General features: G+C 48.0%; 1 protein-coding gene across 1 annotated transcript in view; it reads right to left on the bottom strand.

Annotated features, from left to right (window-relative positions):
* The window catches only part of LOC140408315 (probable E3 ubiquitin-protein ligase HERC4), an 84,989-nt gene extending 66,716 nt beyond the window's left edge, over positions 1-18,273 (bottom strand). Inside the window, exons 1-8 of the mRNA XM_072495346.1 lie at positions 17,953-18,273; positions 14,199-14,355; positions 12,875-12,951; positions 11,255-11,476; positions 5,463-5,554; positions 4,060-4,190; positions 1,797-1,951; positions 1,159-1,235 (exon numbers count right to left, since the gene is read on the bottom strand). Coding sequence (XP_072351447.1) covers positions 1,159-1,235; positions 1,797-1,951; positions 4,060-4,190; positions 5,463-5,554; positions 11,255-11,476; positions 12,875-12,951; positions 14,199-14,355; positions 17,953-18,133 — 1,092 coding nt within the window. The 5' untranslated portion in view covers positions 18,134-18,273. The remainder of the gene's footprint in view (positions 1-1,158; positions 1,236-1,796; positions 1,952-4,059; positions 4,191-5,462; positions 5,555-11,254; positions 11,477-12,874; positions 12,952-14,198; positions 14,356-17,952) is intronic.
* Between the last annotated feature and the right edge of the window lie 4,278 nt (positions 18,274-22,551).

Genomic DNA, 22,551 nt, shown 5'->3' with positions numbered 1-22,551 from the left:
GGCTGTGAGGGGCCGGGCTGTGTGAGTGGGTGAGGCTGCGTGAAGGGGCGGGGCTGTGTGAGGAGGAGCATGTCTGTGTGAGGTGGGCTGGGTGAGTGGGCAGGGCTGTGTGAGGGGGCAGGGCTGTGTGAGGGAGCGGTGCTGTGTGAGGGGCAGGGCTGGGTGAGGGGGCATGGCTGTGAGAGGGGGCGGGGCTGTGAGGGGCCGGGCTGTGTGAGTGGGTGAGGCTGCGTGAAGGGGCGGGGCTGTGTGAGGAGGAGCATGTCTGGGTGAGGTGGGCTGGGTGAGTGGGCAGGGCTGTGTGAGGGCCGGGCTGTGTGAGGGGCGGGGCTGGGTGAGGGGCAGGGCTGGGTGAGGGGGCATGGCTGTGAGAGGGGGCGGGGCTGTGAGGGGCGGGGCTGTGTGAGTGGGTGAGGCTGCGTGAAGGGGCGGGGCTGTGTGAGGAGGAGCATGTCTGGGTGAGGTGGGCTGGGTGAGTGGGTAGGGCTGTGTGAGGGCCGGGCTGTGTGAGGGGCGGGGCTGTGGGAGGGGCAGGGCTGGGTGAGGGGGCAGGGCTGTGAGGGGTGGGGCTGTGTGAGGGGCGGGGCTGTGTGAGGGGTGGGGCTGTGGGGGAGTGGTGCTGTGTGAAGGGCGGGGCTGGGTGAGTGGGCGGGCTGTGTGATGGGGCAGGGCTGTGTGAGGGGCAGGGCTGTGTGAGGGGGCAGGGCTGTGTGAGGGGCAGGGCTGTGTGAGGGGCAGGGCTGTGTGAGGGAGCAGTGCTGTGTGAGGGGCGGGGCTGGGTGAGGGGGCGAGCTGTGTGAGGGGGCAGGGCTGGGTGAGGGGGGGGAGGACTGTGTGAGGGGTGGGGCTGTGGGGGAGTGGTGCTGTGTGAAGGGCGGGGCTGGGTGAGTGGGCAGGCTGTGTGATGGGGCAGGGCTGTGTGAGAAGGGGCATGGCTGGGTGAGGGCTGGGTGAGGTGGCAGGGCTAATTTTAATAATAATGATTGAATTTAAAATGGAAAAGTAATTTTTTACAATGTTAAGTACAATTACCTGAAATGCTATTGTGCCCAAATGAACACCCATTCCCATTGCAAGGTCACGGGCCAGCAATATCTCCTCATTCAAATCTGCAACAAACACAACCTCACAGTCTTAAAAATGTACTTATCTTCTTACCCCTTCATCACTGCACAACGTAAAGCTTTTGTTCCCTCCTGCAAAAATTCTTCTGATCACTGGATCAGTTGTATGGCCTGTGAAATTGCACAAAATTGCATGAAAACTGAATAAGTGGACAACAATGTCACATAATACAATATCACTTAATATAAGTGTCATTGGGTAATATGTAAATTTTCCATCTTTCTGCTTTTCCTGTTACATTCTTATATTACAAACATCTATATCCGTGTTTGAGATGGAGAGTGTCTATGTTGTCACGCATCCACATGCTGTTGTTGCGCCATCACTGGGCGAACGATCTAATTACAGCGTGACGTTTACATATGGCATTTCCGTTATAAATACAGACATAGGAAATTATCATCGGAATTGGAATGAAATATGATTGTATGACTTCAAAATGAGCACTGAATTATGTCTCACTCTCTCACTCACTTCACGTGACAACAACCGTTACTTTAATTTCTGGAACGCTCTATGAGGTTTAGTAGTTTTATTTTCATCATACAGAAAATCAAATTACAATCAAAATTTCAATATACCAAATCCGTAGATCAACATTACATGCCAATCCTTTTCAAAGTTTTCTCATACAATTGGGTTGTAAGAGTGCATCATTTTACATCACTTACCCTTTTCCCTTCCATTTTTGTCAGGTGTGTCTGTGAAGCTGACAGGAAGAGGCACTAACTGATCACCGGTCTCTCGGTTTCCAAGCTGTCCTTTCTCTCCCCGACCAAAAGAGTAAATCTTCCCAGACGATGCAACGAAGACAAGTGTGTGATAGCTGTTCAAAATACATAGATATTCTTAACTTTGCAAGCCTTTGCCCAGTCCTGCACTATTGATTGTTCTAAGATGGTCCTTCTATCTGGGCATGGTGCTGCATTACTGGACAGACTGTAGTCATACTCTGGTATCTGCTTAACACTTGTTCATGGGTACCACATTTAAACAGGGTAAAGAATGGGCATGTTGATCCTCGGAATGGTGTTTAACCCTCTCTCTCTCATCAGTCTAACATATGACTGCCTGATGACAGTGGTGAATCGTCATCTACATTACACAAAGAACATCCCATCTGTTAACCCTTTATATTGCACTGATGCAAACCATCTGTCTCTCTTAACATCTACAGTAATAAACTCTGGATTAGTGCTTCAAGATAGAAAGAGGGAATTTTTACTCTCACTAATCAGTGGGAAATGTGCAATTAAGGGCGAGATTCTCCGACCCCCCGCCGGGTCGGAGAATCGCCGGGGGCTGGCATGAAACCCGCCCCCGCCGGTTGCCGAATTCTCCGGCACCGGATATTCGGCAGGGGCGGGAATCGCGCCGCGCCGGTTGGCTGCTCCCCCCCGCGATTCTCCGGCCCGGATGGGCCGAAGTCCCGCTGCTAAAATGCCTGTCCCGCCCGTGTAGATTAAACCACCTACCTTATCGGCGGGACAAGGCGGCGCGGGCAGGCTCCGGGGTCCTGGGGGGGGCGCGGGGCGATCTAGCCCCGGGGGGTGCCCCCACGGTGGCCTGGCCCGCGATCGGGGCCCACTGATCCGAGGGCAGGCCTGTGCCGTGGGGGCTCTCTTTCCCTTCCGCCTTCGCCACGGTCTCCACCATGGCGGAGGCGGAAGAGACTCGCTCCACTGCGCATGCGCGGGAATGTCGTGAGCGGCCGCTAATGCTCCCGCGCATGTGCCACCCGGGGATGTCATTTCCGCGCCAGCTGGCGGGGCACCAAAGGCCTTTTCTGCCAGCTGGCGGGGCGGAAATTCATCCGGCGCAGGCCTAGCCCCTTAAGGTTGGGGCTCGGCCCCCCAAGATGCGGAGCATTCGCACCTTTGGGGCGGCGCGAAGCCCGACTGATTTGCGCCGTTTTGGGCGCCAGTCGGCGGACATCGCGCCGATACCGGAGAATTTCACCCTAAAACAGGGTATCTCTATTTCCCATTATGGTCCAGCTAATTGGCTAGCACTGTTGCTTCACAGCACCAGGGACCCGGGTGTGATTCCTGACTTGGGTCACTTTCTGTGCGTAGTCTGCACGTTCTCCCAGTGATTGCGTGGGTTTCCTCCAGGTACTCCCGTTTCCTCCCACATGTCCCGAAAGACGTGCTGTTAGGTGAATTGGACATTCTAAATTCTCCCTCTGTGTACCCGAACAGGCGCCATAGTATGGCGACTCGGGGATTTTCACAATATCTTCATTGCAGCGTTAAGGTGAGCCTACTTGTGACACTAATAATAATTATTACAATTCCTCACTTCAGTGCTGTTGGTTCTGGTGGTGGGAGAGTCTCCCTCCATAGGAGGAGTCTCAATAATAAACAGAAATTGGGATTCCACAATGCAGATGGGATCCTGATTGACGTTATCTCATCTCAAGTGCTAGGTCCGCCTGATAAAGGTGTCAGGAACCCAGTGAGGCCTTCTCAGGACACTCACCATATCTTCTTGCTTGGGGCAGTTGAGAGTAGTATTACTCTTCTGGGCCACACAGGGAAAGGCCAGGCCTCTGCTATCCCAGGCTTCCAACCATCATTCCAAGCCACAACACCCACACAACATACTCTGCCCATGCCCGTGGTTATCGTAACCCTGGAGACATTTCTTTGTGCCAGCCCAAATGTCCACTCACCAAGCCTGGTTCACACATCTGTACAATGCGTTGATTTATTTCCAAATGAGGAATAAGCGGCTTTTACATTTCAACAGTCTAAAAATGTCACTGATTTCTATGGAAAATAAAATAGTTGACCCGAAGGACTCTCAGAACCAACAGCCGTCAATGTTCAGTAACTAAAGAGTTACAGAAATTTGAATCTTTCTGGTTCACATCTAAGAAAGGGTGAAAGAGATGTAGGTGCATTTTGTTTTGTTGATGTTTGACCAGCTCACCTCCCACATGCTATCTGAGAAACTCTCTTTCCAAACAGGTAACCGACGAGATGAGGTTTGATCTCATCCTTTGTGGAGTTGTGTCCAAGTTGCCCGTAACTTCCAGCTCCAAAGGTGTAAACAAGTCCATCCTGGAGGAGAAAACAATGACTTCAGGGCACGTTACATCTGATCACATAGAATCCGTGGAATCACACAGTGCAGAAGGAGGCAATTCGGCCCATCGAGTGTGCACTGACCACCCCCCCCCCCCCCCCCCTCCCGAAAGAGCATCCTACCCAGGCACACTCCCCCGCCCGATCCCCGGAACCCCACCTAACCTGCACATCTTTTGTACACTAAGGGGCAATTGTAGCATGGCCAATCCACCTGAACGGCTCATCCTCGGGAACCCACACAGACATGAGGAGAACATGCAATCTTCACAGACAATCACCCAAGGCCGGAATCGAACCTGGGTCCCTGGCGCTGCGAGGCACAGTCCACTGTGCCACCATGTTGGTCTTTGGTACTGAACTGTCAGCGGTCTAAGATCCTTTTATTATTGTTAATTAATACACGTTATAACATTGACAGAATCTAGTGATGGAAAATTATTACTTTAACTGACTTTGTCTTTTCTCAGCTGCCACTTTTGAAATTTTAATCCATTTTAGACTGACAGAGAAATCTAGTTTGAGCACATCATTTATGTGTACAGGAAGCAGTGCAGATAGAAAATATAACCCAGTGGCTGCAATCATTACTCCAACATTTGTAATATATTTCCCCCAAGGCAGCAGATTGAAGTTTGAATTTAGGATAGTTCACCCATTTTGTTCTTCTCGAGGACTGGACTTAACTCAAGTCTAACACATGAGATTCTTGAGTCACTTACTAAGGAAGCTGGAACTCCATTGCCTACCTCATAGGCAGTGCTCTCCTCGGTGGTTTGCAACCGAGACTAAAAAGCCACAGTTGTAATTACAATGGAGGCTATCCCCCCATCCCAATAAGGAATGATTGAGATAGAATCATAGAATTTGCAGTGCAGGAGGAGGCCATTCAGCCCATCGGGTCTGCACTGGCCCTTGGAAACTGCACCGTACCTGAATGCAGTGCCTTAGACCGCTCAACCACCTTGAATGAAATTGCACCATACCTAATCCCATAGGTGCACCATATACCCACACCTCCACCCTACCCCCGTAATACCACCTAACCTTGTTTGGACACTAAGGGCAATTTAGCATAGCCAATCCCCTAACCTGCACATCTTTGGACTGTGGGAGGAAACTGGAGTACCCGGAGGAAACCCACGCAGACACAGGGAGAACTTGCAGACTCCGCACAGACAGTGACCTAAGCCAGGAATCGAACCTGGGACCCTGGAGCTGTGAAGCAACAACGCTACCCAAACGAACCTTTGTCAGAACAACGGTGTGCTCTTCCCCACAAGAGATGTGGATGGTCTTCTTACGCTCCAGCAGCTTCACGTGGTTGGGCTCATATCTATCTGTAAGAAGGATTGAAAGTGCAAATAACTCATATTCCTTCTACTACTTCCAAAGTATCACGCATTCCATTTTGAAGAGGCACTTTAACATGAAGAACCATGCAAGTTAAAATGATTAACTGAGTCAAGATAAAATGATTCTGAATTTATTGCACTTGATATTGCTGTAAACGTCTGTCGGGACATTTTATGAAGACCCATCCAATCTGCTGGCATTCGGGAGTGATGTAGGGGAATAATATTTAATCTATTGTCAACTGTGAGTCTACTTCAGTGTGGATTTAGAAAAAAAGCAGAGAGATGATTTGTGGCTGGTATGCATCTGACTTTAAAACTGAAGGGACAATGTATAATAGTTAGAACCTTGAAAAAAATAATTAGTCACCATCAGCAGTTAGTTCCACCTTCCTTAGTAAGTAACTCAGGAATCTCATGTGTTAGACTTGAGTTAAGTCCAGTCCTCGAGAAGAACAAAATGGGTGAACTATCCTTTAGTTGGGTTAGAACAAAATTAGGACTTCAATCTGCTGCCTTGGGGCAAATATATTACAAATGCTGGAGGCGGTGGTTAAGATTAGTGTTGGGGATAGGTAATTTTTGTTGGGCTAGTGGGAGTTCTAAGATCGGGAGGGGTTTTAAAAATATATATATTGTTATTATGACACTAAGTCGGAGCCACTTTCTGGGCTGTTTGATGTTGATGTGTTTGTTATCAGTGAACAATCTTTAATAAAAATATATATTTTTTAAACTGAAGAGAAACATGAGAGTTGAGGACAACTTGACGTTCAATTATTTCAAAGTAGACGTTCAAAGCAAAGACTTGGCCCAGCAAGAAGATGCAATATTTTGTGTGGCTTGGTTGAAGAAATGTAGGAATCTTAGAATGAGCTCCCAGAGTGAGAATGATCACAGAAATTAAAGTGACAACCCATTTCAAATTCAGGATCATACATGTTGGTGTAGTGTATGAGTTAAAACAAAAGAATAAACCAATCTACATCCGGCGTTCTCAATGCAGAACAGTGACTATCGCATGCAAGATTAAAGACCTTCTATTCCAATCTAATAGCCAGCTTCTGAACCCAGAAGAAACGTTTGTACAGATAACTGCAGGTGGAAGAGTGAAACTATTAACAGTCAAGGAGCCACAGATGGGTGCCTGTTTGTGCCATTCAGTGATGGATTGTTTAGGATAGTCTAATTATGTGTATATGCCTTTGTGGTGATTGGATATTATAACTAGGTAAAAGTGTAGAGATTGTAACTGGTCAAATATATTCACATGACACAAATGAAGTAACCGGAACTATGAGCTGTAATTGGATATTGACTACCTTAGAACAATTGTATACTTTTGATTGGTATGTGCAAATTACTTGTAAGATAAGCTAACGGTATAGTTACTGTTGCAATGTTTAGTTCTGGAAGTCTGTCAGCCACCTTGTGGAGACAGGCTTCTCTGCAAGAACTTGAATAAAGATCTTAAACGAGATCTCGGAGTGTCGTCTGGTCTCTTAAGGGTGACGAAGGCAGAGTTTGAAGTTCCCCAACAGGAGTGATATCTCAACACACTGTGCTGTCACATCGGACAGGTCTGGGATGTTCCGAGGGAGAATTATTTTGGACTCGCAACGCGAACCCTCTTTCTCTCTCCACAGATGCTGCAGGTCCTGCTGAGCTTTTTCCAGCACATTTCATTTATATTTCCAGATCACCAGCATCTGCAGTATTTTGTTTTTAATATTGCTAAAATGTTCACTGTTGCCCAATGGCGATCTGAGGCGAATTATATTTCAGCCCATCCTCTGTTGTGGCCAATTGAAAGCTGGAGCTGACCCTGGTCTGTTCAGGGCAGAGATTTCATAAATCAAAATCTCTTTCTCAATGTTACCAAATTACAGCTTCAGAAGACAACCTTTCCTTTTGTTCAATCGTGTTGTCAGACCCCTTGTCTTGACAATCCCCCCCACCAACTCCCATCAACTCTTAAAGAATCAAATCATCTTTGCCACAGCAGTAAAGGCTCCTGTAAAACACTTCAAACAACCTTGTCTCTTTCTCATCACTAACGTTCGGTCAATTTGAGTCACAATTGAAAGAAATCTATGATTCCAATTTACATATGTTTTGTTTCCATTCCTTACGTGCAATGATTAAATCTATGAAAACCTCACATGCTATCACAACTTATCTCTTAATTTTGTTTGAGCTGCTAACAGCATAAGTCCACCACAAATCCAAGAATACTCAAAACTCTGATGAAATTGTCATCATGCTTTGATTTTCCACCTACTTCTGAGATTATAGTTTCTTAACAACAGAACATATGGTCGAAAGCACCTGTCGAGGTGTCTGTTTCCGTCAAACAATGATCGATGAATCACACTGCAAGACATTTCTGCCTCAATACTCATTTAATTGGTGACATTCAAGAACATATTTAAGGGAGGTACTTGGAGCTAGGCTCATCAACGAAGCTAAATTTATTTACACTACTTAAATTAAAGTTCAACACTTATTCCTAGAGTAAACAAATAATTATATTAAACTACACTCACTAACACTATCTCTATACGCTAACTGTAACTATATTCTATTCTCTCTAGCTCTACAATGTGCTTCACTCCAGTCTCCTCTCCTCTACTCCACTCTCTCCCAGAAACCTAAGAGTCAGTGCCTTTTATAGTACTGTCCCTAGCTCCATCTAATGGCTAATTGTAACATGATATTAACTCTTCACATGTTGTACATTTCTATAATGTCACAGTATTATCGCTCGACTAGTAACCCAGAGACCCAGAGTCATTCTCTGGGGACCAGGGTTCAAATCCCACCATGGCAGATGGTGAAATTTGAATTAAATTTTTTTTTAAAATCTGACATTAAAAGTCTAAAGGTTACTATGAATCGATCGTCATAAAAATTCCAATAGGTTCACGAATGTCCTTTAGGGAAAGAAATCTGTCGTCCCTACCTGGTCTGGCCTACATGTGACTCCAGATCCACAGCAATGTGGTTGATTCTTAAATGCCCTCAGGGATGGGCAATAAATGCTGACCCAGCCTGTGACGTCCAGATTCCCACGAATGAATAAAAAGAAATATTGGCCCAGATTGTATGGCTGTAATGACTGAGAAACTGGTGATAAGAAACACTGTGAAACTGACAGTAACTTCTGGTGTCTGCACATACCCAGTCAGACGCAGATATCCAGGAGTTGCTGTTAGTGATTCCCCACTCCGCCACATGGAGCACTATTGAAGTCCATGCAGGCTGTAGCCATCTAAGATGGCTACCTGCAAAGGACCATGGGAATTATGGCCAACCCAGGACTCTGACAGATACACAGCCTATGTGTATCTAAAACACAGGTAACCAGACCTGACCGAAACCCTCGCTCATTTACATTTCAAAGGCCCATTTTCCTAGGACAACAGAACTCCAATCAAGCAACTGGTACAGCCACAGACTGATTGGCGCCACTCCCCTTGCTCAGAAAGCACAACTGCCCAGGTCAATGACCGCTAAGGACCCGCCCGGACACCAAGGCACCAACCCCTTTATTGGCCGAAATCGAAGAGAGTGATCAGAGCCCTGTCGAACTATTGGGTCCAAGGTTAAGGACCGCCTCAAAGAGCGCGAAATCCCAGGGGGATAAAAGAGAGCGCAGCCATGTGTTCTGTCTCTTTTGGATCCGGCCTATGCCAACCCAATTGCAGCAGAAAGAGCCAGCTGAGTTCAAGACCAACGATCGCTACCTGACGGTTGAGCCCAGCAGAAACAGAACCACTTTCTTCGAACCAGCCAAGTGAAATCCAGATAAAGGTCTTTATCCATTTGCACAGTTCCGGTCGCCCTGAAGTTAAGTATAGGTTATTGTAGCTGGTAGGTGTAGTTTAACTAGTAGTAGATATTGTGTTTGCATGTTGAGATAACCCTTGTGTATGTAAAGAAACCATCTTTTGAACCAACTAACTGGTTGTGTGGTCATTTGATCGATATAAGGGAAAGGTTTGTGGTTCACCAAGATAAATAGAAATACCCACAGTATTGACGGCGCTGTTGGGATCTAAACAGAGCAACAAGGCGAAAATCAATTTGAAATCACTGATTTGATGGCACCTTCCACCTTGTTTGCTATGAGTTCATAACTGAAAAGCTCTTGGAAAAAGTTACAACTTGTTGAATGAGTTTTACCCGAGTTTCTCGCAGCATCGTAAGCCAAGATGACTGCAAACAACCCCTCTGGCCCTGAAAAACTAATTTTATTTTCATAGAATGCTGAATTTCTCTATTCCACGCTAAATCATGCAGATATTTAAAAAATAGTTTTTGAAAAATTAAGTTGGTTTGCGGTATTTCAGATTCTCCCTTAATCCAATGTCTGCTCCCCAATCTTTATTTTGCTTTCTGCAAAATTGTAAAACATGAACAAGGAAATCCACTTGTTGCGTCCTGATTTTCTGTCAGTTAGAATGCTTCAAAGCAACTGAATGCTGAGCCTGATGATGTCACTGTTGCGGGACACCAGCGATCCCTTCTCACTGGTTCCAGAATGAAATCAACTTCAGGAAAAGTGAAACTAGTGCCATTGAGATAGTTAATTCATTCTGGATTGCTTTTTCCAAAGTAGGTGGTGAGGGCCTCCATTTTTCACTGACTATAAAATCCGAGCCATTGTTAAATGATTCTCTCACTTTGGACAGGATGCAAACTTGTCCTTTGAAATGGAAGCAACATAGAAACAGGAGGAGGCCATTCAGCCCACATGGAGCCTGAATGAATGAATGAATGGAGACATTCATTGTGATCATGGCTGATCATCAAGCTCAATAACTTGATCCCGCCTTCCTCCCCATATCCCTTGATGCCTTTAGCCCCGAGAGCTATATCTAATTCTTTCTTGAAATTACACAATGTTTTGGCCTCAACTACTTTCTATGGTCGCGAATTCCACAGTTGGCTTGGCTCTGGGTGAAGAAATTTCTTCCCATCTCAGTCCTAAAAGGTTTACCTCTTATCCTCAAACCATGACCCCTAGTTCTGAACTCCACCACCATCGGGAACATTCTTTCTGAATCTACCCTGTCTGCTCCTGTTAGAATTTTGTAAGTTACTATGAGATCCCCTCTCACTCTTCTAAAACATAATCCTAACTGACTTAGTCTCTCCTCATACGACAGTCCCGCCACCCAGGAATCAGCCTGGTAAACCTTCGCTGCACTCCCTCAATAGCAAGAACATCCTTCCTCAGAAAAGGACACCAAAACTACACACAATACTCCAGGTGTGGCCTCACCAATGTCCTAATCAATTGCAGTAAAACATCTCTATTCCTATATTCAAATCCTCTCGCTATGAAGGCCAACATACCATTTGCCTCCTTTACTGCCTGCTGTACCTGCGCGCTTACTTTCAGCGACTGATACATGACGACCAAGGTCTCACTGAGTATCCACCTCTTTCAATTTACACCCATTCAAATAATAATCTGCCTTCCTAATTTTGGTACTGAAGTGGATAACCTCACATTTATCCACATTATACTGCATCTGCCATGCATATGACCACTCACTCAGCCTGTCCAAATCCCGCTGAAGCATCTCTGCATCCTCCTCACAGCTCACCCTGCCACCCAACTTTGTATCATCTGCATAAAGGAAAAGTAGGGACAACAGTTTATAGAAACGTTCTTACCTTCTGTGTCCTTGAGCCCCAGCTGCCCGCGATTGTTTCTTCCCCAACCGAACACTGCCCCTGAGAGAGACAGGGCGAAGCTGTGTTCTCCTCCGGCAGTGATCTGAGCCACAGGCATCCCAGTGAGAGATGTCACACACTGAGGGACGGGCTGGGAGGCACCTTTTGTATCGATACCAAGTTGGCCATAAGTGTTCTGTCCCCAGGCAAAGAGTTCACCATCTTTCAGGGACAATGAGAGAAAATTGACTCAAAATTTGACATGATTCTGTTTACCTCTTACAAATGGATCTGGGATATAGAAAAACTGGTTTCTACTTTACCAATTTCTATGAAATCCTATGTTCAGGGTATTAAACATTAAGTCATAAATAGCCAACAAACCAATCCGCCTGCAGTCCTCAATATACACTGTTCCAATCAACAGTGATGTGCTCAGCTTTGAATCAGAAGGGTGTGAGTCCTGCTCAGGATAGTTCTGGTAAGTGGAGACTAGTATATGGGCAAGGATATTTAGGGTGGCGGGCTTTCTCTTCCCGCCGCCCAGTTCCCCGATGTCAGTGTTTGCCGTCCAGCGATTTCACGCTCCAACGAGCCTTAATTGGTTTCAGGCGATACTTTCGCCCCTCGCTAGAGAGAAAGTCCCAGCATACAGAAAAGCCGGCCAAGCTGATTGGGCGGCAGCTCTCTAGTCTATGCAGCGCTAGAAACCGTAGTGGACAGGAGTGGAACTGAAATCAATCCCCAGACCTGAGGCCCTGGGATTCCAGGAACAGGCAGGTTTCTCAAGGTGGGAAACCACCTCAGCTACTCCTTACATGGCCTCAAGATTCATGTGCGTGGGACTTCAGTTAGCACCTGTCCTAGCGCAGAACAGAAGAGATTGATGGACAGACATCGTTCCTGACGACCTCCTTTTTGGCAGTTGCGTAATATCAGCTCCTTTGCCAACCATGGGTTCAAAACTCGACATGGCAGTTTGAAAATTTGAATCCAGTTTAAAAAAAATATGAATCTGTCTATTCATTGCTCTCTGAAGTGGCCTGGGAAGCCACTCGATTGTGCAAATCATTATACCAGCATGTGATGTGCCAGTAATGCACACATCCCAAGCACAAAAAAAATACTTTTTTGGTCTTTCGCATGTTGAAGGCAAAAAAGGCAACTTGAACACTCGTTCAGCACGCACTGGAGTGACAGCCTCGATTCGTTCGTTCACAAGTCCAGAGGTGGGATTTGAAGCCAGAATTTTCCGAGCCAGAAGTAAGAGCGTTCCTGACGGATGCGATCAACTAAAAGAATCACCTGGTAGCGGGTGTTACCAAAAACCGATAATAGGTTCCTTCTCAGTTTCCACTGAGATAGATTAGAAAAATATTAAACCAAAGCATAATTTTTTTCCAAGTTTTATTCACTGATTGGCTTGCCTTTTGTTGTACCTGGTGCCAATTTGCCATTTGACTAAATACAAACATCTCAATGTAAACCACGAATAGGACAGCCGTGTTACATATGATGCTAAGCTCAGGCCTGGTCAGCCATTGGACCAGGTACACAGCTTCTTAATACAAATCTGCTTCCAATTAAGTTACAGCAAGAATGTTTCAGTTGAACATTTACCTTTGGACAATGCCAGTGAGTGATTATTGCCACAGGCCACTTGAATTATTTTTCTGGTTCTCAAACACTTAAGTAACCTAAACAGAAACACAGCATAAACATAATGGCACATCATACCCAAAATCTCTCAGAAATACATCCCATTGATTTGGTGAGAGGCTATTTTGTAATGCTTTACAGTATGTTAACATTGGACTTCAAAATGCAACAGTGGGCTAGAGAATTTCTCTTGTCCTTGTTCCTCTACAGTGGCGATGGGAAACGTACAAAGACTGCAGAGATATATCACTGGGTAAACAGTGGCCAAATCCACCCTAGTGAGTCAATCTTGGTTCAGTTGGTGGAACTCATGCCTCCTGATTTTGAGTTTTGTCGTTTATGTTCCACACTGGAGATTTCAGCCCATAATCAAATCTGACACTTTTGGATGGAACTTTACAATTTTGACAATAATATCCTTTTAGCTGCTGGGAGACTAAGGGTGAAATTCCTCACCAACTTCTACAGATGCACCATAGAAAGCATTTTTTCTGGTTGTATCACAGCTTGGTATGGAGCCTGCTCTGCCCAAGACCGCAGGAAACTACAAAAGGTTGTGAATGTAGCCCAGTCCATCAGGCAAACCAGCCTCCCATCCATTGACTCTATCTATAATTCCCGCTGCCTCGGAAAGGCAGCCAGCATAATTAAGGACCCCACGCACCCTGGACATACTCTCTTCCCACCTTCTTCCGTCAGGAAAAAGATACCAAAGTTTGAGGTCACGTACCAAATGACTCAAGAACAGCTTCTTCCCTACTGCCATCAGACTTTTGAATGGACCTACCTCGTATTAAGTTGATCTTTTCTCTACACCTTGCGATAACTGTAACATTATATTCTCTCCTTCCTTCCCTATGTACGGAATGCATGGTTTGTACAGCATGCAGGAAACAATATTTTTCACTGTATGCTAATACATGTGACAATAATAAATCAAATCAAAAAATCATTACGTCCAACAGTTAACAAGTCTCCCAACAGCAGGTTAAAGTCCAACAGGTATATTTGGAATCAGGTGATGAAGGAGCTGTGCTCCGGAAGCTGGTGATTCCAAATAAACCTGCTGAACTTTAACCTGGTGTTGGAAGACTTCTTACTGTGCCCGCCCCAGTCCAACGCTGGCATCTCCACATCATTCCAACATTTAGACAGCAACTCAATCTAAATGCAATGGTGCAGAATCAAACAAAAACATCACTTTTTAATACTTTAAAAAAACCTGAATCATGTAATGCCCACTATAAAGTGTGGTTAACTGTTTTAATTTATTTATTTAACTTACTGTGGTTTCATTATGGGGAATTCTTTCAGTTTGGCTGCGGTTTCCTTTGATTTAATTTTACTGCAATAAAGACTTCCTGCTCCAGACAGGAACAGGATGTGGGATGTCCCGCTATCTGCAAAGTGGATTTTCTGCCCATTGAATTCAATAAATTGACCTGCAGGGAAAGAATATAAACAGAATAGTAATATTTAAGGATCAGTAGTACAATGGTTATGTGACTAGATTAATAATCCAGAGGCTGGGGGTTTAAATTCCACCCTAACCGCTTGAGAATTTTGCATTCAGTTTAGAAAAAGCAGTGAATGTAAAAGATCCACGCAAACAGGATACCAACAAATTTGTGTCTTGCCGCTGTCAATTTACTTGCAAATAGAGCGGTCACAACATTGGTCACTTCACTGGAATTATACCAAGTTTAAAGGATTAAGTTATGAGGACAGTTTATGAACAGGTGCCAGGCCATTTTTGTATGAACTGAGGAGGTACTTCTTAAACAAAGATTAATCGAGGTTTGGAACTTTACTCCCAATGGGTTGTGGATGTTCAGGCAATTAAAATTTCCAAGGCTGGGGCAGTCCGGTGGTGGCCATTGAGTGAGCTGTTGCACATTTGTTTCATGCGCTGAGTTCGGGGTTTGTGTGGGCGGGAAAGGCCCCATGGGTCAAAAGGGCTTTTTGGAGTGGGGGCGAGGAGGGGGGGGGGGTTGGTGTTGCCGAATATAATGAATTACTCCTGGGTGGCAAACATCGCTATGGTTAGGGAGTGGGGAAGGGGTTGGTATGGGGGCGGATGGAGGCAGCCTCTTGTAGGGGAACAAGCTTGAGGGCATTGCTAACGGCGCCTCTGCCATTATCACCGGCCAGGTACTCGGTGAGCCCAGTGGTGGTTTCGGCCTTGAGCGTGTGGGGGCAGTGGAGGCAGCATTTGGAGGGTGCCTCGGTGTGGGCACCGCGGCGGCTGAATGCGAGGTTTCGGGGGTGGCAGCAGGCAGGGATTGAGCGATTCGGCGACCTGTCTATAGGGGATAGCTTTGCGAAATTAGAGGATCTGGAAGAAGAGTATGAGCTGCCCAGGGGGAATGGTTTCAGGTACTTGCTGGTTCGGGATTTCGCGAGGAGAGAGGTGCCGTCCTTTCCCGGCTGCTGCCCTTGGGCTGCAAGATAAGGTGCCGTTGAGGGAGGGGATAGGGGAGGGGAAGGTGTCCGAGGTCTACAAGCAGCTGATGGATTGGGAGGGGGGCCCTGGTGGGGGACATTAACCGAAAGTGGGAGGAGCAGCTGGGGGTGGGTTGGGGTGGAAGTGGAGGCCGGGACGTGGGAGGAGGCTCTGCAAAGGGTGAATGTATCCTTGTCGTGTGTGAGGCTCAGTCTTATTCAGTTTAAAGTAGTTCTCATGGCGCATATGACGGTGGCGAGGATGCGTAGGTTCTTTGAGAGAGTAGAGGACAGGTGTGTGTGGAGCGCAGGGAGGCCGCGAATCATGTCCACATGTTTTTGGCATGTCCGAAGCCAAAGGGGTTCCGACTGGGGTTTGTGGACATAACGTCCAAGGTGTTGCGGGTAAAGGTGGCCCCAAGTCCAAATGTAGCAATATTTGGGGTGTCGGAAGACCCTGGATTCCAGAGGGCGCGAGAGGCCGATGTTTTGGACTTTGGCTCCCTGATAGCCCGGAGAGGGATTTTGCTTGGGTGGAGGGACTCGGAGCCACCGAAAACGGGGTCTGTGGGTGACCTGGCGGAATCCCTGAGGCTGGAGCAGGTTAAGTTCATCCTGAGGGGGTCGGTTGATGGGTTCGCTCGGAGGTGGAAGCCGCTCATTGACTTATTTAAGGAGGATTGAGGTGTCAGCAGAGGGGAAGGGGGTTAAAATGGGGACGGCAGGACGGGAGGCGGGTTAAGGAAGGGTGTTGGTTATTTATTACGTTGTATAATTTTACTTCTGCTTTTATTTGTTTAGTTTGTTGTTTGTGCAAATTCCTGAATCAAATATTTATATTTAAAAAAATTTCCAGGACTGAGATTGATGAATTTTATTCGGTAAGGGTATTGGGGGATAGTTGAGTAAATTTAACTGATGTACAGACCAGCGGTGATCTAACTGAATGGTGGAACAGGTTACAGGAGCTGGTTGGTCCACTCCTCTTCCTGTCAATACACTCAGTGAAACAATTTGAAAATACTATTGGCCACTAGCTACACATTACACAGTGGTAAATCCTAGTTTGAACTTCCCGTACCAGCCTCCCCGAACAGGTGCCGGAATGTGGCGACTAGGGGCTTTTCACAGTAACTTCATTGAAGCCTACTTGTGACAATAAGCGATTTTCATTTCATTTCAACTCCATCCTCTGCCCACAGATTTCTCACCAAAGTAATTTTGTTGACTTTGCATTCATTGATGCAAGGATGTTTGGAAAAGGAACAATTCCCATTTGAAGTACATCCCCTCCCCTCTTCCTCAGTAATCACAATTGTTCTTCAGAATTCTTCAGGACCATGAGGCCCTGTATATCTAAAGCTAGAAAGTTAGCAGCTGATTCAGGGATGAGCCCTGGGGAATTTTATTGATTCCATCCAGACCCAATATGCTCATCTTGAAAAAGGATCTACCAAAGTCAGGTGTGTCCTTGTCAGCTCCTCAGTGATGTAGGCTAAATGCCAACCAGTCAGCTCCTGGGTGAGTGATTAACCTGGGCAATGATAATTGCCCACTCGTCCGTAGGGTTAAAATCAGCCCCCCATCATGTAAATTGTACACAACATAATTTTAACACAAATGATATACAGGTCTTGCTATTCTCATCATTGCCTCCCAATACAGGTTTGACCCACACTTTTTCACAAGGGTGTTGTGCAATCATCTTCTGTTTGTTCGTAGTTGGCACTACCAGTCTGAACTCAATCAGCTGTCGATGTCAAAATTTATTTTTTGTCACTTTAAGGTTTCCCCGACAATCAATAACAAAAGTAGCTGACAGCAAGAAATTAACCTGCTCTCCACTACAATTAATTCACCTTGGATCGAATGGCAATTGGCTACAGGAAGTCTCAGTGAGTGAGAAAGCAACATTTTTTTCAAAAGGGGACAATTTTAACCAAGCCCAAATCCGATTGAGATAATTCCAACGAAAAAAAGACAAGTGTTAAAATATTCCTTCCCCTGGTCAACTTTGTCCTCCAGGAATAAAACGGTCCCGTTAGGGAATTGACAGGTGTTGAAACTCGCAGCAACTTGGTCAGTTAACCAAACTGCTTGCTGCTCCTGGTGTGTGTTTGGATTATGGATTAAAGGTTTCTATTCAGAGCCGGGTTGCAGCTGTGACTGTAACTGAGAGAAACGAAACTGAAAGTGAACAATATCAAGAGAAGGGAATTGGGTAGGGCGGCGAGGCGCAGAGTGTAGGAAAACGAAACTCTCCCAAAATATAACCCACATTATAATGGCATTTAAGATGAATGCAATGCGGGGGACGTGACAGACACAACATTGAATTAAACATTGAATACAATCCCTGCTGCAAATCTGTTCGAAAGATGTAACACAATTATTAAAAATTACCACATTTTAACAGGAGTCTCACAATAACCTCATATTGATAATTTAAGATCTCTATCAAATATATAGTTCCAAACTCTGAACTCTTCATTTACTTCGCAATATGTCTAAATTAATACATGCGTCATGTCTGTCAATGTTATATATAATTTCATCTTCAAACATTCCCTTTCCGATTGCAGACCCGAGTTTCTTACCAGGTTCTGTTTTCCGCTTCCGTCGACGGACTCTGATATAAACCTTTCCGTTTGCCAACACAAACACAGTGACTCCGTCCCGGCTGCAAACATGTTGAATTCTCTGCCCTGTGAGACCATCCCCTGTCTGTGAGCCGGGTTTGTGTTGGATTCCTGAGCCCAGCTCCCCCCAACACAACATGTTCCTCTCTGTCTGTCTCTCTGTGTCTCTCTCAGCGCTGGGCTCCTCTTTATGATTCCTCTTTCAAACAATCAGCAACCCACAGAGAGAAATACTTCCCCGCAGAGATTTAGCAGCCAGACGGATAAACAAATCGCTTCCTCTTCTGCTGCTACAGCTCCAATTGGTTTGACAGTCTCTCTCTCTCACACACACAATATATGTATTTATCTGGGGGATCCCCTTTCCCTGGCCCCGCCTCTGACCCAACTGGGCCAGCCAATGGCAACAAGAGCTGGATTGTTTTGGGAAGACAACTTTGAGTTGAATTTACCAATCAGTTTCTGATTCCCAAGAATGATGAAAGGGAACTGAGAACAAACGGAATCTGAAACCTCATCGTGATGAGGATTCAACTCGGTGATGCATGATCAATTGTACAAAGACTAAAGTTGGGTACAACTGTGGCTTTATTACAGTCAGATGCATGGCCTCCTACTGCAGCTGGCAGGGCACTGGAGGTCATGCATATTTATACAGTTCTCCGTGGACGGAGCCAGCCGGCAGGAGCTACCGGCGAACCTGTAGTGCAGGCCCTACATTACACCTCCTATTACAGTGGTTCACCACATTCACCCCCTGTTAAAAATGAGTCCGGCGGGGGTGACGTGAAACTGTATACAATTAGTGCAATTATGTACAGTGGTAGGGAAGGAAAAGTCCATGTTGATGGTCCGGAGTCCGTCAAAGGTTCAGCCGGTCCAGTGCTTTGGTGCTTCATTGGGAGCGGCGTAACGGTGGCGGCGAAGTCGGTGCTGGCGGTGGTGGAGGTGGCAAAGATGGCGATGGTGGCGGTGCTGATGCTGGCCAGTCATCGGGGAACTCCGGGAGCGTGCTCCTCTTCGTCCTCTTGTGCGGAACAGGGAAGGGGGGGGGGAGTGGTCTGGTGGGGTCAATATTGGCGGCGCGGTGGGAGGTGGGGAGGGGGCGCATTGGTGGGGGGGGGGGGTGTTGGGGTGAAACCTGACGGTGCCAGGTCCCTGAGTGAGACAGTATCTTGGCGGCTGTCGGGGAACTCAACGTGGGCATACTGAGGATTGGCATGGAGCAGGTGAACCCTGTCCACCAAGGGGTCCGCCTTGCGGAGTCGGACGTGCCTACGGGGAAGGACTGGTCCTGGAACAGCGAGCTAAGTCGGGAGTGACACCCCGGATGTGGACTTCCTGGGGAAGGTAAAAACACGTTCATGGGGTGTGTTATTAGTGGCGGTGCACAATAGTGACCGGATGGAGTGCAGAGCGTCAGGGAGGACCTCCTGCCAGCGAGAGGCTATGAGGTTCCTGGACCGTAGGGCCAGTTGGACGGCCCTCCAAACCGTCCCATTCACCCGTTCTACTTGCCCGTTTCCCCGGGGGTTGTAGCTGGTCGTCCTGCTGGAGGCTATACACCTGCTGAGCAGGAACTGACGCAGCTCATCGCTCATGAATGAGGATCCCCTGTCACTGTGGATGTAGGCGGGGAAACCAAACAGAGCGAAGATGGTGCTGAGGGCCTTGATGACGGTGGCAAATGTCATATCGGGGAGTGGGATGGCGAAGGGGAATCTGGAGTACTCATCGACCACACTGAGAATGTACGTGTTACGGTCGGTGGAGGGGAGGGGCCCTTTGAAATCCACGCTGAGGCGTTCAAAGGGGTGGGAAGCCTTCACCAAGCGCGCACGGTCTGGCCGGTAGAAGTGCGGCTTGCACTCCGCACAGACCTGGCAGTCCCTGGTGACTGTCCTTACTTCCTCGACGGAGTAGGGCAGATTGCGAGCTTTGACCAGATGGTACAATCGAGTGACCCCCGGGTGACAAAGGCTGTCGTGTAGGGTCCGGAGTTGGTCCACTTGTGCGCTGGCACATGTACCTCGGGCGTCTGGGGGCTCGTTGAGTTTACTGGGGATTATAGGTGGAGAGCTTGATTCTCCACTGCAAGATTTTATCATTTTTGATCTTGCCCCGTTGTGTGTTTTTGAACATGAAGGCTACCGACCGTTGGTCCGTAAGGAGAGTGAATCTCTTACCGGCCAGGTAATGCCTCTAATGCCGCACAGCTTCAACGATAGCTTGGGCCTCCTTTTCAACAAATGAGGCATGAATTTCCGAGGCATGAAGGGTGCGGGAATAGGGTGCTGTACCGACTGCTCCTAGTGGCAACGGGCTTACAATCCACAGTTAGATTGGCAAAAAGGGAGGGGGGATCAACCTTGAGGGTCGCGAGGCCGCAAACGGTAAGGGGAGGTAAGGGCCCGCCGAATTTGAGGGTGAGGCTCTGGAGGTTGCACTGGAAGCCCAGGCCCAACAGGAGTGCAGCGCAGAGATTAGGAAGGACATCGAGGCGGAAGTTACTAAATTCTGGCAGTGAGGGTGACTGTACAAAAGCCTCGGATCGGGACGGAGTGGGATCCGGAGGCTCGGGAGATCCTTTGATTGGCAGGGTGAACCGTAATGGAGCAGCGCCTTACCGTATCTGGGTGAACGAAGATTTCGGTGCTCCCGGAGTCCAGCAGGCATGAGGTCGCGTGGCTGTTGATTTTAACCGTCGTCGACACGTTGGCCAGGTTGTGCGGGCGAGATTGGTCCAGCGCCATCGAAGCGAGCTGCGGGTAGCCATCGGATGCTTCGGGTGGCGAGCGTGTGTGGTTCCGGGATGTCCGGAGACCCTCTGGGGGACAAGATGGCGGCGCCCATGGTGCGCACATTGCAGGGTCGGGACAAGATGGCGGCACCCATGGGGCGCACTTGGCCGAAGGGGGACAAGATGGCGGCGCCCATTGGTCGCACATGGACCTGGGAGGAGAAGATGGCGGCTCCCATTGTGCTACTGGTGTGGGGTAGGGGGCGATAGCGGGCGCGATCGCAGCGACAGCGCGGGCCTGGCACACCGCCGCGAAGTGGCCCTTTTTACTGCAGGCTTTACAAACTGCAGTGCGGGCCGGGCAGTGTTGGCGGGGGTGCTTCTGCTGACCGCAGAAGTAGCAGCGGGGACCCCCGAGGTGCGCAGATCGGCGTGCGGCGCAGGCATATTGGGAAGGCAGGGCCCCGGTTGAGGAGGTCATCGGCGGGATCCAGGAGGGGTAGGAAGGAGTAGAAGGGTGGGCAGCGCGGCGGGAGGGATACGATTGTACGTTACGGGATGCGACCGTCATGGTGAGCGCCAAGGTTTTCATCTCCGCCAGTTCGTGCGTGACCCCTTCCAGTAATCGTTCTTGGATGCAGTCCGACGCAATCCCCGTCACGAAGGCATCGCGCATGAGGAGATTCGTGTGTCCGGTGGCCGTAACGGCCTGACAGTTACAGTACCGGACTGGAATTAGGGCCCGCCAGAAGTCTTCGATGGACTCACCAGGTAGTTGCGAGCGGGTGGCGAGTACATGCTTGGCGAAGAGCGTAGTCGCCTTCTGCGCGTAGTGTTCCTTCAGGAGTTCCATTGCTTTTGTGTAATTCGTGGCGTCTTGGATCAACGGGAACACGCTGGAGCTCAGTCTGGAGTACAGGACGTTTATCGTCTGAGCCTCCGTTGGCTCGGGGTCCGCAGCGTTGATGTAGGCCTCAAAACATGCTAGCCAGTGAGCAAAGTCTTTCCTGGCGTCGGGCGAGTGCGGATCCAGCTGCAGGTGATCGGGCTTCATTCTGATTTCCATTCTGTGGAAAATCTGACTGTAATAAATTGATGCACGATCAGTTGCACAAAGACTAAAGTTGGGTACAACTGTGGCTTTATTACAGTCAGATGCGTGGCCTCCTGCTGCAGCTGGCGAAATGGCAGGGCACTGGAGGTCATGCATATTTATACAGTTCTCCCTGGGCGGAGCCAGCCGGCAGGAGCTACCGGCGAACCTGTAGTGCAGGTCCTACCTTACATCTCCTATTACAGTGGTTCAGCACACTCGGGGAACAGGTTCAACCTGACTGCCTCTGAGAATCTCTCTCATGTATTAGCGAATTCATTCCCTTTCTCTGGCCCTGCCCCTGAACCCGCTTGTGCCAGGGAATGGCAACAAGAGTGTGTCCATGTGGTGCAGAGGGTCAGTGTGGATGGGAGACTGTTTTATGTTTGACACCTCCGCTCTCATCGAATTTACAGTGCCGAAGGAGGCCAGTGCACCGGCCCTTGGAACACCCGACCCAAGCCCATGCCCCCACCCTACCTCCATAACCCAGTAACACCACCTAACCTTTAAGACAGTAAGGGGCAATTCAGCATGACCAATCCACCTAATCTGCACATCTTTGGGTAGTGGAAGGAAACCGGAGCACCCGGAGGAAACGTGCAAACTCCGCACAGTCACCCGAGGCCGGAATTGAACCTGGAGCTGTGAAGCGGCAGTGCTAACCACTGCACCACCGTGCCGCCACTAATCACTGCATCACTCTTCACTCCTCACATCATCG

This window comes from Scyliorhinus torazame, chromosome 3 (assembly GCF_047496885.1).
Source record: "Scyliorhinus torazame isolate Kashiwa2021f chromosome 3, sScyTor2.1, whole genome shotgun sequence".
Lineage (NCBI taxonomy): Eukaryota > Metazoa > Chordata > Chondrichthyes > Carcharhiniformes > Scyliorhinidae > Scyliorhinus > Scyliorhinus torazame.
This window is presented reverse-complemented; position numbering and strand designations above follow the sequence as displayed.